Consider the following 16,814-nt stretch of genomic DNA (forward strand, 5'->3'; position numbering starts at 1 on the left):
ACATGTGAATCATGTACAACTGGTATTACAGGTGCTTCAGGACAATTACTTGTTTGCCAAATTAGACAAATGCTTTTTTCACGTACCTAAGGTGGAATTCTTAGGGTTTGTCATCTCTTCAGCAGGTATCCATATGGACCCCGCTAAAGTGGCTGCTATCACTAGTTGGGCCAGCCCTAAAACGGTCAAAGAGGTACAATCCTTTTTAGGGTTCGCCAATTTCTATCGAAGGTTCATAACTCATTTCTCAGACACTGTATCACCCATAACCCGGTTGTTGAAAAAAGGAGTAGTCTTTGAGTGGACCGAAGCTGCCGAAAAAGCCTTCAAACAATTAAAAACCCTGTTCACGACGGCTCCAGTCATTCGGCATGCAGACGAGACACTGCCTTATTACTTAGAGGCGGATGCCTCTCAATACGCCGTAGGAGGAGTGCTCTCTCAACGAGATGCACAATCTGGAAACCTCCATCCTGTAGCCTATTTTTCTAAGACTTTGTCACCTGCCGAGCAAAATTATGCAATTGGAGAACGCGAACTGTTGGCCATCAAAATGGCCTTTCAGGAATGGCGTCATTATCTGCTAGGATCTCCTCACACCATCATTATCTACTCCGACCATCGCAACCTTCAATTTTATAGGTCGGCCCGCGCCCTCACACCCAGACAGATGCGTTGGGTCTCCTTTTTTTCTGAATATGATTTTATCATTACATATCGTCCTGGTTCTAAACAAGGAAAGGCAGACGCTCTATCCCGTCTAGGTGAAAACCATAAAAATACAGAAGAGCCCCGTTTCCCATAATTCCTGCTAATAGGATTGTGGCTCCTATCTCCAAGAAACCTTTGTTTGTGACTCTGCTAACTGCTGCTTATGCTACTCTCAATAGAGAAGAATGGCTAACTAATCCAAAAAACACTATAATAGAGGACATGTTCTATCACGACCAGCGTTTGTTTGTTCCTTCAAAAGAAACCCGTGACTTGATAATGACATGGTGTCATGCTTTGCCTCTTGCTGGACATCCCGGAGGAGATAAAACAATCACTATATGCCAACGCTGGTTTTGGTGGAGAGGCATGTCTCAGGATATTGAAGAATTTATCAAATCTTGTCCCACATGCGCTCGTCAAAAGTCTTCCCACAGTGCTCCTGCTGGGCTTCTGCAGCCTTTACCTATCCCGGATACACCTTGGTCATCCCATTGGATATTGTGGTGGTCCTTGAAATGGGACTGGGCCAAATGGACCAGACCATGGGTACAGTTGTGGGTGTCCAAATCTCTGATTGTAGCCTCCTCGTCGAGGTCTTCTTGGTTTGTTTTGCCAACTCTTATATGAGCCATCACTAGACCAGCTATCCTGTTCGGAATCAGAGGATCCCGATTGGTCATTCCGTGAGGATCCTGTGTCTGAATTGTCCTGTCCTTTGTAATCATCCTTTATGTAAGGGTATATCTTCTCGTGGCTAAATTTTTTGAGGTCTTTCTGTAATTTGGAAATCTTTTTTTGCATGAGGTACTCCTTATGTTCAATGATCTCTTTATTCACCTCTTCAAGCTTCTTTTTATAGGGTGATAATTTAATTTCTGTAATAAGGTGGTCCTCGCTGGTTTTGATTTTGATTAATATGGCATCTGACAAGCGCTTGGCTGTATTAATTATCAGGATAAGCCAATCTCTCGAACAGCGCCATGCAATGAGTGACCACTCTTTCTTAAAAAGAGGATCATCCAGGAAAATCCTGGGTGCATTCGAGACCAACAAGCCTGTTGGTGCTATATTTCCACGGAGATATTCTGTCATGATGGCTCCGTGTAGGAGAGTTCTCATCTGACAGCGCTTGAGTTACTCTGCCCTCACCATACTGACAGGATAGGGACACCCCATCCCAGTAATTTCACTCACATAGGGGAGTTACATCCTTGCCCTGAAGAAAGTCCTGGACCATTTTCTGGCCCTTTTTTGGACTGAAACATGTCGGCACTAGGGTCCTAGGACCATAACACTCCTATAAGACCCATTTTTTCTATTTTAATCACCCAGACAGACCCAAAAATAAAGGGAAACTGGGGATCTGCCTGAGGTATTTTATCTAGTTAACCCCCTCTGTCTTAAACATATTAAAAGCACTCCCAATACTGTGGTCGAGCCCACCCGGACTTCTAGGGGTCTGGGTGACCCGATGATGAAGCATGACACCACTAGGGTGTGTGAGGGTAACCTAAAGAAATACTTATCTCCCCCACGACCACGGTTGTATTAGGCACAACCTTAATTTCAGGAGTTTTCATTTCCCTCTTTCCTTTAGCTTTTTTGGATCTCTCTGTAGGTCCGTTAGAGTATTTTTTGTGAATATAGTTTGTAGGGAGGATATACTCTAACCAATCCTGCCTCTCTTACCCTTTAAGTCATTAGGATTTCCCAGTGCCTTGTCGTGTTATAGCTTCAAATAGACCATCACTTATCTACAGCATATCACCCTCAAACGGATGGGCAAACGGAGAGAACTAACCAGACGTTAGAACAATATCTCCGTTGTCTGACAAGCACTACATCGAGCGACTGGCTTCAAGCCCTCCCTTTGGCAGAGTTTGCGTATAACAACGCAACGCATTCTGCCTCCAAAGTTTCCCCCTTCTTCTTTACCACAGGTTATCATCCCAGATGTTTGCCTTCCACTATACCTCAGGGGAATGTGCCTGCTGTAACAGACCATCATGCTCATCTTCGCTCCATTTGGGAACAAGCAAAGATTCATCTGAGGGAGGCAAAACACTCTATGAAAGTGCAGGCCGACAAACACAGACGTCCTTCTCCTGAATATATTGAGGGAAACCAAGTATGGTTATCTACAAGAAATCTCCAGTTACCAGGGCCCTCCAAACTACAACCTAGATACATAGGTCCCTTTCCCGTTTCCCGAGTGATCAACCCTGTTACGTGTGAGTTGACTCTTCCCCCTGACATGAAAATTCACCCTGTATTTCACACTTCCCTTCTCAAACCCTATGTTGCCCCTTCCTTCCCTGAACCCCCACCCCCTCCAGTATTAGTAGATGGACAATTGGAGTATGAAGTCAAGAGTATCTTAGATTCCAAGCGGATTAGAGGCAAGGTACACTACCTCATTGATTGGGTGGGGTTTACCCCCTAGGACAGGACCTGGGAGCCTGCTGAAAACATACACGCCCCTACATTAATACGAGGATTCCATGCGTGACACCTTTCCAAACCCCGACCCAGGAGGGGCCATTAGGGGGGAGAACTGTTAATGGTGGGAGATGCTCCTGAACCCTCTTAGCATAAGTAAGCACTACGATTCCCAGAATGCACCACTATAGGGAATCCTTGTGTACCCTCCCAGACTACAACGAAGGAGGAACAGCTGACCTGAGGTTTAAAAGCCCTCCTCAATCAATCTCCGGTGCTTGGCTTTGAATTCCTGTTGAAGCCCCGCCCGTTTCCTGTGCTGAGACAAGCTGGACACTCCTTGATTCTGTCTCAGTTCACCTGACCATGCTGGTAATCTCGTGGATACTCCAGGCTATCCCCATCTCCTGACTCCGGGATTGTGAAGACTCGCCATGGTTTGCCTAGGCTGCAAGACCGTTTGACCTCGGAAGACACCCACGGATTATCCCCCACTCCCGAGGCTACATTGTCGCAATATCCGTTGAGCCATTACCTTCAGTGCATTGAAGATACTCCACAGGCGCGCTGCGCCTTTAATTTCATAGCGGGACGAAGCTACTTGCATGAGGATTTTTTTACTTTATTGATTTTGCCGCCGGAGGACAAGACTTCACTGTTGTGGCCAATTAGTCCGCACCTGCTCCTCGCATTCTCAGTGAGCCCGTGGGAAATGCTTTCCGTGGACATACTGGGTCCAGTCCTGAACGCAGAAGGGGTGTCCAAATATGTCATAGTATTGGTGGACAGGTACTCTAAATGGCCGGAGGTGGAAGTATGTGAAACGGCAGACACCGAGGCAGTGTTAGCATTTCTCACGGCTACGTTCCTGAGAGAAGGAATACCAAAGGTGATAACGTGAGACAATGGCCCACAATTTGTATCAGCGAGATGGAACGCCTTCATGACCAGAAATGGGATAGAAGTCAAACACACGCCAATCTACCACCCAGCAGGGAACGGACTCACAGAAAGGTTTAATCGGGTGATAATGAGATCCGTACAAGCCGCAATAAGTGCAGGACAAAACTGGGAGAAGGAACTCCAACGCATGCTCTGGGCGTATCGCATCACCCTGACCAACACCGGGTATAGTCCGTTCAAGATCCTACGGGGCGTGACCCTTTCATGAAGGACAATGTAGCGTGGAAACACCTCCTGGTGCAAAGCAAATGGTCGCCCGCAGTGGTAAGGCGCAACCTGGACAAAGCACAAGCCCTGTACACGGAGTACTATAACAAACGATGCAATGTCAAGGAGGTAACCCTAGAGAAAGGGGAGTGGGTAAGAGTAAAACAAGCTACGCTAAAGAGGAAAGGAGACAGCAAATTCAGCCCGCCTCTGCCAGGTCGGCTTTGCTGAGCGATGGGAAGATATGGTCGCAAGACAGGATGGCGAAATGCAATAGAATCATGAAGTGGGAAGATCTGGAGGACAGAAGAGAGAGGTCAGAGAGCAAAGCCCTACCCCTCCCAGGAGGAACGTGGAGAGTCAGAACGCATCAGGTGAAAGCAGAGAAGGAGAAACGAACAGACAGGATCACCCTATGAGCGTGGGGGCCCAAGTAAAGGAAGAAGAGTTGCGAGGAGAGTTGGGAGCAAGAGGAAAACTCCTGACTAGAGGTCAAAGGTCGGCTCAAGAGCAAGGACAGAACTGTACGAGATCGGGCAGAGTGATCAAGATGCCGAGAAGGTTTGAGGACTTTGACACGCAAAGCAAGTAAGACTGTAAATTGTTGGGCCAGCTATGGGCCTTGTGTTATAAGGTGCTAAAGGGGGGAGATATGTAGCGATGCGCTCTAGTCGTTGAGAGTGCCCCAGTGCATGCTGGGAAGAGGCACGTCTTCGCGCCAGTCAGCCGCGAGGAGAGCTAGCCGGCAGATGCGTCCCGGCGCTCGGGAATAATAAAAGTTAACTACATTCACCACGAGGTGTAAGTGTCATATATCTACCTACCCAGGCTTCCTACAGTTCTTTGTCACCAGCATGTTTAAAAACTATCACTTTTATTAAGTACTTCTCAGTGCAGTGCTATAATGCGATGTATTAATGTGAAAACTTTCACGTTACAGAAATACACTTTTTTGAAGAGACTTTAGCCATTTTTTACGCGATTGTTCTTGTATGAGTTATATTGTAAATATTTTCAGGGCTCGGCAAATACACGGACTTTAAGAACCAAGCCAGACCCCGGCTCTCCCTATTTATTTGCTGGCTCCCCACCTCTAGACTTAACACTTACGGCTGTATGGGACCCGCCCTGCACGCCAAGGGCATGGGTTACGCCCCGAAGCTTTTCTCACTATTCAGGCATCTCAGGGAATCACGTGACGAACAGTAATTGCGTTGCTAAGGGTCATTCCTCTTACGGGTAGTCGTTTTCCCTTTCACGGAGAGAAGAAATTATGTGACGTAAGACGTCACGTTGCGTGCATGTCGCGTAGAGGTACGCAGTAGCCGGTTGTGTGTTCCGAAACCTGATGGGAGCAATCGTTCTTTGAGTTAAACGCACAAGGCTCGCTATGGCGACTCCGATAGATATGGAGCTGAAAAAGGTATCGTGATGTTATTTAACCCTGTTTTAATTACAGATTCGAACGACCGAAAGTATATTCAAGGTTAAGTACCAAGACCGTAGCCTTGTTCCAGGCACAAGATAGCTTGTATTCATAGCTGCCAAGGTTTCAGATTGCCATGTGTGACATTTTCATAATTTCAGTATAATTATGAGTGACATTCAACGTCTATGAGTGACACTTCTCGCGAGCAAAATCAAGCAATGAAGGCAAGGGAAACCTAAATATCAGAACCCACGCGCTCCTCCAAAAGTAATTTTAATGAGTGGCACAACTTTGCAGACAGACTAGTGACTGCTGAGTTTGGTGTGCCCTCGATCTCTGCCTGACTAGGAGCATTGCACGCATCAGGTTTCAAACTATCCAGCAATTATTGCAGTGCCCCTTTTGGCATCAGGCCTAACTGTATATGTATGATAGGCTGCAGGTTAATTCTGTGTGTAGTAGTGGGCACCACAGAGTCTGCAGCTGTGGGATGCTATTTGCATGCAGGTGGCTTGCATCTGTGCTATGTGCATGCAGGAGGCTTGCAACTGTTTGCCCAGTGTAGCTGTGCACTATGCTGTATGGATGCAGTAGGCTTGCATTTGTGTGCTCAGTGTAGCTGTGCACGATGCTATGGCATGCAGGAGGATTGCAACTGTGTGCCCAGTGTTGCTGTGCACTATACTGTATGGTTGCAGTAGGCTTGCATCTGTGTGCACAGTGTAGCTGTGCGCTAGCTATTTGGGTGCAGGAGGCTTGCATCTGTGTGCACAGTGTAGCTGACCGCGGTGCTATGTGCATGCAGGAGGCGTGCGTCTGTGTGAACAGTGAACTGTGTGCTATGCTATATGGGTGCAGGAGGCTTGTGTCTGTGTGTACGGTATAACTGAGTGCAGCAGACCTTAGATAGCATGCCACAGGCCGCATCTCTCAGACTCTGCCTACATGAGGCTGGATGTCTGTGAGTAGCAAGCTTCAGTCTGCATAGAGTGCGCCCAGGCCTCAACCTCTGTGCAGCACGCCTCAGATTTGGCATCCAGCCCCCTGGCTCAGACTCTGCGTGCACAAGACCCCTGACTGTTAGCTCCAGTTTAAGGCTTTTGCTGCTCAGCGGCCTCTGGTTATCTAGTAAAGCAGGCCTCGTGGTACTTATGTTTAGCATTCTGAGGTTCAGTCGCCAAGTACGCGTTTATTTTTCTTTACCATTTTCTACAGCACGAACAAGACCCTATGAGGTATCAGTGCGCTTTTTGATTAACCCTAGGCACACAGTTACTTGAAATGAATATGCAGCTGTATTTCCATACATGTGACGCCAGCAGTCCCAGTACTTTTAATCTGTGCGAAAAGCACCTGGCTGCCAATAAATACAGATAATCCCGTCCCTGCTTTCAGTATTTGCTGAATTAAAATGTCTTTAAATGTCCACGGTCCAGATCGCGTTTCATTCCCACTCAATTCAGGAAACCACGCCTCTTAAAACAGTGAGCGAGGGAAACAAACCTGAGACCTGCAACGGACCGGTGATCACTCTTTTCTTAAGTGTTTCTCTACGAGTAACTTTTTAAGACATTGCAGATGCCCGTGTTTATGGTGCGCACAAGTTGCAGCCCATGTTAGCACTTGACTTTGTGGGTGAGTGAAGCCTAAACCAACTCTATTACACTGAAACAAATTGAAAAACGTTACCTCGTTGCTGTGAAGCCTAAGGTAATTCCTCAGGAGACAGATCATTGTCTTTGGCACTGGAACAGACATGGCATGAATCGGGCGGTGGAACCAACTTGTGCAGGGCATTGAGGAATGAAGAAAGATTACCAGCCTAGCTCACCTCTCTGTGGCGAGGACGGTCTCCCTCGGCAAATGAATTTGCTGTGGCACGAGGGGTGCTTGATTTTAGTTGCAACTCTTCTGATAGCTGAGCATGATGCGGCGGGCCGGTGCAAGCAGGCAGCGCTGCTGCGAGCTCCATGATTTGCCGCAAATGCCACTAGCCAGTCTCCCACAACTCTGGCAGGAGGATGTGACGTCACCCGTGCAGCGGCGAGAATCAATCTCCTTTTCTGATGAAATACATTGTAATACTGCCTGCAGCAACTGCTGCTACCTCAGTCAGCATGCTCCTAGCCTGTTGGAGCAGTGCACACACGCCATGTCTGCTGCTAGCTGCCACTCCAGTTTATTTTTAAGCAGTGGTAGCTTAGGTGACAACTGAGGTGCTATACGTGACAATACATTTCAGTGCAGTGATGCAGTGCACCACACTGAAATGCGTTAGCCTAACGCCTGATGCGTGGTACTTGGCAGGACTGTGTATTTAGCCATCTTTTATACCGAAACCGCATATAGCTAATACTCCAGTTTGACATACGTTCAACCCAGTGACGATGTATGTTAAGTCACTTAGTCGAGGTGTAGTAAAGTTATTTATTAAATAAATAACAAGAACAAGGCCCACACACAGTTGGACGTAAAATGAACTGCTCCCGTCCAAGACCAATTCAAATCTGCACCAACATTCCATTATATCATATAAATACACATGAACAGGTATGATGTGACATAATGTGGGTTATGTGTGATTGGACAATACAGTGTGTTGAGATGAGAAAAAGTGGACTACTAAACTTGAAATGTTAATATGTGCAAGTACAACAATGTACACAAGCTGTTTTTTTCGTTAAGCCCCCCCCCCCTCCCCATCGTTCAATCAAGAAGCATCTCCTTGTGCCCCACGTGTCTGTGTGTGTGTGTGTGTGTGTGTGTGTGTGTATATATATATATATATATATATATATATTATAAACAATCCAGCTCCCAAAGAAAAATGCACGTACTCGAAAGCTGCAGGAATATGGCATCTTTATTTTTCCAGGTCTCCCTCGACCCCGGGCTTAAGGAGACGTGTTTCGGCTTCGAAGAAGCCTTTGTAAATCAAATTGGCAACCAAACAAAGTGAAAATTTATAGCCCACCCCCTGCAGGTATGCACTAGACATAAACAAAATACTAGCGTTTGAATACATTGCACCAGTATGGAATATCTGAGAGAGTTTAACTGAGTTGATGTAGGTTAAACATATGGAAAGTGTCACTAATAAGCAAAGAGAGTACAAAGTTCCTCTGTGTATAGAAGGTAGAAGACCAGGAGGAGGGCTAAGCGTAGTGAGTCCAACAAGACCACTCCGTGTGTGCAGAGAAAAGGGAAGGGGGATTCCCTTCTCTGAACTAGGGCTCTCACACACCCTGCAAGCTAGGTATCATGCTTCATCATATGAGCCTGCCCCTCGTCAGGTCGGCGCTGCAATACCTGACGGGCACCCAAACCGGGGCTGTTTGTCGAGGGTCTTTTGTTCCTGCTGGTGGGTGCAGTGGGGGTAAGAGGCCTAGTGTGTAGATGTGGGGTGTAGGTGGATGTAAAATAGGTCAGTTAGTCCTAAACAACTTTATTGGGGGTGGTAAACTGCCTAGTTAAAAGAGTGAGAGGGGCACAGAACTAGTAATGATGTATCTAGTAGTGTATGTCCAGCTCCCAAGTGATCGACATGTTTCGTGCCATTGTTGTCCTATAGCTCAGGGCACTTCCGCCGGATCGAATAAAACGCTATCTACACTACAGAGGTAAGTACATTTCTACGTACCCAGAACACAGGTAGTTGACCTGGTCTGTATGTGAGATATACTTGCTACAGTGAGCTGGCGGCAGGGTAGGTCTTAAGGCAAGAAGCGTTAACTCGCCGGACCCAATTGGTGTCCTTTTTCATACCGCCAACTCACTGTAGCGAGTTTAACTAGGCAGTTTACCACCCCCAATAAAGTTGTTTAGGACTAACTGACCTATTTTACATCCACCTACACACTAGGTCTCTTACCCCCACTGCACCCACCTGCAGGAACAAAAGATCCCCGACAAAGAGCCCCGGTTTGGGTGCCCGTCAGGTATTGCAGCGCCGACCTGACGAGGGGCAGGCTCATATGATGAAGCATGACACCTAGCTTGCTGGGTGTGTGAGAGCCCTAGTTCCGACAAGGGAATCCCCCTTCCCTTTTCTCTGCACACACGGAGTGGTCTCGTTGGACTCACTACGCTTTGCCCTCCTCCTGGTCTTCTACCTTCTATATACAGGAACTTCGTACTCTCTTTGCTTACTAGTCCTTTTGGGGCATGTACGCTGGACCTCGTTAAACACGCCCCTCAGTCCCTCCTTTTGTTGCACCACACTGAAATGCGTTAACCTAACGCCTGAGGCGTGGTACTTGGCAGGACTGTGTATTTAGCCATCTTTTATACCGAAACCGCATATAGCTAATACTCCAGTGTGACATAGGTTAAACCCAGTGACGATGTATGTTAAGTCACGTAGTCGTGGTGTAGTAGTGTTATTTATTAAATAAATAACAAGAACAAAACCCACACTAAGGTGGAAGTAAAACAAACTTCTCCTGTCCAAGACCAATTCAAATCTGCACCAACATTCCATTACATCATATAAATACACATGAACAGGTATGATGTGACATCATAATGTGGGTTATGTGTGATTGGACAATACAGTGTGTTGAGATGAGAAAACACAGAATAAGGTTTGTGTGAAGTGGACTATTAAACATGAAATGTTAATATGTGCAAGTACAACAATGTTAACCGCCCGTATTTTTCGTTAAGCCCCCCTCCCCATCGTTCAATCAAGAAGCATCTCCTTGTGCCCCACGTGTGTGTGTGTGTATGTATATATATATATATACACCCCCCCCCCCCCACACCCCTTTTCCCTGTTGTGCCTGAAAGAAGGCTCATGACCAAACTGATGGACCCGTTCTGATTTCGTTCAGCACTGAAATCATGCGTGGAACCACTCTCAACTACTCACACGTGCTTGCCAGTGTGCCACTGCCTCGCAGTTTTTGGCAGGTATGCACCTTTGCCTTGCAGTTATGCTGTGTACGCGTAAAGAACAGGCATGCCTATGTTGCTAGCATCTCTGTTACTGACTCTCTGTTTCAGAACTCTCGGGGCGTGCAGGTAACCCAAACGCACTTTTATAACTTCTGGAATCTCGCACAAAGAGCAGCACTCTGGGTCTCACGTGTGCTGTTCTCATTCTTGAACAGGAAACCATTTTGTAGAGTAATTTTAGACTTTAAAACCATGGAGACTTTTCCACAGTGGGATATGTTACCATATTTGCTGGGGTGAAGCTTTATTGCGAGTAAACCCAAAGATTCATCAGGTGTGTAGAGTTATTTGGAGAGAATATTAAGAACTGGGGCCAAGTTATGCATTCTACTATGTTATACTGCATTCGGAAGACTACAGGGGTTAGGGCTGTTTTGTAATGGAGCTAATTATATATTTAAATATATTAGTGAACGTTTTCCTAGCAACATTATTTGTACACAGCAACACATCATGTATATGTCAAGTAGTGATGTGTGTCTATTGGAAGCATTTCGTTGATGCACTTGATTTAAGAATAACTGTTTTAAGTAATTATGAAGCAATATCTTCTGTGACTTGTACTTTGAGTTAGGAACTGCTCCATAAAACTGGTGCTTTTGTGGGAGCCGAACTTCAGTATATAGTGCACTACAATACTTTGATCACCTCAAAGTTTTTGGAAGCTGGGTTCCGGCACTCTTGATCTAGTGATAAGTCATCACCCTTCAGGCCCCCAGAATAAACTTGAGTAATAAAAATAGTGACTGGGACCGCTCAATAACTGAGCTCTAGATCAATGGATAAATTAAAAGGTTTTATTACGAATCTCAATATAGGCAATACTGAGTAGTGCAAAATATATGCACTGAAGGCTCAAATACAGAGTACATAGTCAGAAATCAGGATTATGTTAAGGAGGAAACCATCAGGTTAATTGGACAGAGTCTCTAAAAAATTGGACAGTGTCTCTAGTAGAGCAGGGAAAGTCTCTGGCTCACCCCCTAAACCAAACATTTCTATACACATTTTATCCATAAGTATTGAGCAAAATGCAAATTTATCATTGCATGAAGTGAAAACATGCTAGGCTAATCAGAATGAGAATCATCACACAAATAGCTATAACACTAACTCATTTCTAAGGTATAAGAAAATCTTCCATTAGCTTCCACAGCAACAGCAGAATCTGGAGATGTACAACATAATATGAGAAATTTTCAAAGAAAGACTCATACATCAGTGTGTTTGCCTGCTTTCAAACTTCCAGCGGAATTGGCCATCAGGAAGTTACATTAGGAACATGATGAAAGTTTCATTCACAATACATATGCTATAAGGATAATAACCAATTGTGTCACATTGTCCTGTGCTCTGTAGGGAGAAAAGACATGCAAGGAGACATTGTTGGGGGGTAATCAAAAACATTTTGTCACTTGAAATTGCACATTTTAGAAAAAGCTTTCACACTTTGACTAGCACTCTAGGAGTGATGTCTAATACCTACTTTTAGTCATGAAGCAACTTAAATGTAAAAAAATGTATTACAGAGCAGCAGGGGTTACTTCTTGTTTTTTTTCCATTCCTGACAAGTGTGATTTATAGTGTAGAGCTGCTGTACAATCCCCCATAACAGACTAGAGAAATCTTTCTGGGCAGTAAAACCCCTACTCGGTTAATTTGGAGCATTTTTCCACAGAAGAGTGAAACCATTCAGTGTAATGGTTTCCAGCTTATATAATCTTGGCCATGTGGGACACTGCGTTTATGGTTTTTTGCCTTAGTGAAGCGTGTATAGTCTGTTAGACCTTAATCTGCATTTAAAAAAAGAAATCTTTTTACTAAACAGTAGAGAATGGACATTTCTGATCACAAATGGAAGAGATAATGCAGAAATCAAATATTCGTACATGGGTACTGTCGATGTACAATATAAACCTTAAGTAATAATTTTCAACAGTTATGGCGTAGCGGGATCTTCAAGGGAAGGGGTGATTGGTGGGACATAAATATTGCCGTGGTACGCAGTCCATTTGCTCCATACAGAAGACCCTTTTTTGGGGCACCCACATGCAACGTGTACAGTTCTTTCTCAAGCCATACACCAGTCAATGTCGGCCTTCCACGCCTCCACTTTGGGAGCACCCCACAACTGAGCGATATATCTTTTGGCCACCATCAAACCCAACGTGACCCATATTTTATCCTTACTCTTTAGGTCAGTGGGTTCCCAGACATTTAAAAGACATATTTTAGCTTCAAGTCCTATGTTTAGCTCAAGGACCTCCCCGATACAGTCATGGACTCCCTTCCAGTAGTTCTGTATAAACACAAATTCCCACACAATATGCATGAAGGTACCTACTAGGCCGCACTGTCTTCTACACATTCCCTCATCTGCGCTGCCCATGCTGACGGGCCTAGACCCCGTGACATAAATTCTGTGGAGGATCTTAAGTTGGACCAGCCGCAGTCTGGAGGAGATTGCCCTCACATGGGGAGGCCACTGCCTCCTGCCATTCCTCATCATCGAGCTCTAGTCCATCTCTCTCCCAGCGTTCCCGGACCAGTTTGAGGGGATCTGGGGCGTTATTAATCAACTTTTTGTCAGTCAGTGATATCGCTTTCGTTGGCATATACGCATCTAGTAACCTGTCTACCAATGGCGAGGAGTCTGGGGGAGAGTCACCCTTTGGTAGACGTGATGTTAGCGCATGCCTCACTTGCAAATATCGAAAGTGCTCTGTAACGGCCAGCTCATATTCCTGTTGCAGAAAGGCAAATGTGAACACCTCACCCCTTTTCCAAAGGTCTCCAATCTGTGTGATCCTACTAAAGCTGCATATTTTAAACTTCATGTAATATTACATGTGGGACATCCCGGTGTATCTGGCTACAAACAGACCTCGGGCAGAATGCTCCCTACACCATATCTCCCAGTAGCCCCTCATATACTCTTTAAGGTCTTGCAGTTATGCATTAAATTTAGCGTCCCTGTGCCTCAGTGCCTTAGTGTTCTTGTCCACCGATTCTTCCCAACCTTTAGCATCAATGCACAATTTCAAGGGGCCTCCTTGTCTCACATTTACATCTGTGATTTAAGGCTCCCAGTTAATCCCTGCAGCTGGGGAAAGATATCTGCTGACCCATCGGGTCTGCATTCTCTACTTGATACCTTCCATGCCATGACTTATGTTCACAATGGGAGTAAAGGTCTGCGAGTGCCTGGTATTTCTTGCTCTAGTTCTTGTTTTTTCTGGCAGGGTCTGGTTTAGTTACACCTCAATGTCAGGAGGGTAAGGGCATCCTCTTTCATGTTAATCTTAGGTGTCTCCACCCAACAGGCAAGACTAAATCCCTTTGGTGCATTCCTGTTTCCCTCATATGGCCAGTATGCAGAGGGGTGAACTCCTTAGACCTGGCGCAATTCAGGTACCCCAGAGTGGAGGTAGAGCTCTGAAGGAATGTAGCTGCTCTGACTCCAGACTAAACCTGTTCCTTATTCTTTTGTTTTAGTTCTTAATTGTGTGAGAGGTTTATCCTGCTGAAAGCTCCCTTGTTTCCAATCAATGAGACCATTAATTGGTATCAAGTACTTTCAGTATCTGTATTTTCCCGTTTTAGAGGGTTGACTCAATTAGCTTTTCAGTGTAGACCTAAAAACATCACTCCTCTCACAGTCATAATATAGCTGGTTATAAGCAAGTGTACTCGAGGCTCGAAAAATCATAAACATGTTACTAGATCTGCAGGTCTAGTGACTTAATGTACTCTACCTATTTGTAATGCTCTTGACCCATAAACTGGTTTCAAATTATGTGATCGAGGGCAAATAATTTAATTAATTGAGCTGCCATTTTCACATATGATAGCACCTTCAAATGTGAGAGTTCAGCACGTCTGCTGTACAAAAAACAATTTTGTTGGTTTTAATAGACTAAGCTTTTTTTCCATAGATAATACACATATAGGATACACGTGACCCCTGACTCGCCTCTTAGTTCAATAACAGCATTTTCATCAGGGCGGGGGCAGGAATGTTTCTTAACCCCTTCGCTGCTAGGCCTCCGCCCCCCCCCCGTGCTAAACCTTTTTTTGGCTATTTGGGGTAGTGCACGCTTAGGCCCCTGTAACTTTTTGACCACATAAGGTATCCACACCAAATTTGCGTACTTTTCTTCCAACATCATGGGGATTCTAATGGTACCCAGGGTTTGTGGAATCTCCTGGAGGGGTCCCAGAAATTAGCCAAAATACAGCAATTTTCTTTTTTTGGGGGGGAAAAATGCGAAAAACGGGCTGCAAATGAAAGCGTGTGGGTTTTTCTCTGCAAATGGTATCAAAAAAGGGTTTGTGGGGCTGAAATCACCATTTACACAGCTTTTAGGGAATGACAGACTTTTGTCAGAAAAACAAAAATTTTTACACAGTTACGGCATTTTTCTTGGACATATCCTATTTTTGCTATTTTTTGTGCTTTCAACCTCCTTCCAGTTAATGGTAGAAATTGGTCTGAAAGCAATAATGGATCCTGGAAAGCTATACATTTTTGAAAAGTAGACAAAATTCTGAATTCAGCAAGGGGTCATTTGTGTAGATCCATCGAGGTTTCTTTATAGAAACTAACAGTTAAATATAGGAAAAAATGAAAATTAGTTGAAAAAAACAGCCTTTTGTGTCAACGTTTTTACCTGTAACTTCTTTTAATTATGACAGTTCTTTGAAAACAATATGCCGTTTCATCCGCTGGACCTTCCTGGTTGTGGGGATATATAGGACTTGTAGGTTCACCAAGAACCCGACGAACCCAGAGTCAAAAACTGAGCAGCAATTTTCAATGGTTTTTTATTATGTTCCGGGTATATAGCAATTATTGTGGGAAAATGTATACATGGAAAAATCGGTATGAAAGACACCTATGTATTTCTGAAATGGGAACAAATGATAGAGTTTAGAAACGGTACATATTTGCACATTTTCGAAAATTGGGATTACTCATACTAGCATGAGACTTATCGGTCATTTTTCAAAATGACTTCTTTTTTTACTCAGTCTTTCATTTGGAAGGCAGAAATGCATCAAAAATCAATAGGTAATAACAGTTGCTTTACAAATCTGAATTACCCCAAGTCTCCCAATGAAAACGGTACCTCACTTGTGTGGGTAGGCATAGTGCCCATGACAGGAAATGGCTCAAAACCCAACGTGAACACACCACATTTTCACAATGAAAATTTACCCTTTTTTTGCGAAGTGCCTAGCTGTAGTTTTTGAACACTAGCTCTGCCGGCACCTAGTGAAATGTTGCAAACCTATACATTTTTGAAAACTAGACACCCAGGGGAATCCAGGATGGGGTGACTTGCCTGCCTCCCACCAGGGTCTGTTACCCAGAATCCCTTGCAAACCTAAAAAATTGTCCCCCAAAAATATATTTTCTCCACATTTCTGTGGTGGAAAGTTCCGGAATCTGCGTGGATCCACAAATTTCCACCTACCCCGCGTTCCCCAAAGTCTTACGAGAAAAGTGGTACCTCACTTGTGCGGGTTGGCCTAGTGCCCGTGACAGGAAATGGCGCAAAACGCAACGTGGTTACACCTAAATTTCGCAGTGAAAAATGACCCTTTTTGACACAGTGCCTAGCTGTAGTTTTTGAACCCTAGCTCTGTGGGCACCTTGGGAAACCTAGCAAACTTAAACATTTCTGAAAACTATACACCCGTGGACTTCCTGGGTGGTATGGCTTGTGTGGATCCTCGAATGTTTCCTTACCCAGAATCCCCTGCAAACCTAAATTTTAGCTGAAAAAATCAAAATTGTCTCACATTTTTGTGTGGGAAAGTTGTGGCATCACAGTGCTCATACAAATTTCCCACCACCCAGCGTTCCCCCAGGTCTCCCGGTAAAAATGGTGCCTCACTTGTGTGGGAGGCCCAAGTACCCGCGACAGGCAAGGGCCCAAAACATTTTTTGATAGGCAATGTTGATGTCGCCTCAATATGTTTTGAGCCCCTGACTGTCGCGGGTACTTGGCCCTCCCACACGAGTGAGGCACCATTTTTATCGGGAGACCTGGGGGAACGCTGGGTGGTAGGAAATTTGTGTCAGCCTGGTGATGCCACAACT

At 45.0% G+C, this 16,814-nt stretch overlaps 1 protein-coding gene and 1 long non-coding RNA gene across 2 annotated transcripts in view; one reads left to right on the forward strand and one right to left on the reverse strand.

Annotated features, from left to right (window-relative positions):
• The window catches only part of LOC146810872 (uncharacterized), a 65,281-nt gene extending 59,765 nt beyond the window's left edge, over nucleotides 1-5,516 (reverse strand). The window contains exon 1 of the long non-coding RNA XR_014966640.1: nucleotides 5,434-5,516. This is a non-coding gene — a long non-coding RNA (uncharacterized LOC146810872). The remainder of the gene's footprint in view (nucleotides 1-5,433) is intronic.
• A 74-nt stretch (nucleotides 5,517-5,590) lies between these two features.
• Nucleotides 5,591-16,814, forward strand: part of PFDN1 (prefoldin subunit 1) — a 102,323-nt gene continuing 91,099 nt past the window's right edge. Inside the window, exon 1 of the mRNA XM_085617904.1 lies at nucleotides 5,591-5,746. Within this exon, the coding sequence (XP_085474030.1) occupies nucleotides 5,714-5,746 (33 nt within the window). The 5' untranslated portion in view covers nucleotides 5,591-5,713. The remainder of the gene's footprint in view (nucleotides 5,747-16,814) is intronic.

Source organism: Triturus cristatus, chromosome 7 (assembly GCF_964204655.1).
Source record: "Triturus cristatus chromosome 7, aTriCri1.1, whole genome shotgun sequence".
NCBI lineage: Eukaryota > Metazoa > Chordata > Amphibia > Caudata > Salamandridae > Triturus > Triturus cristatus.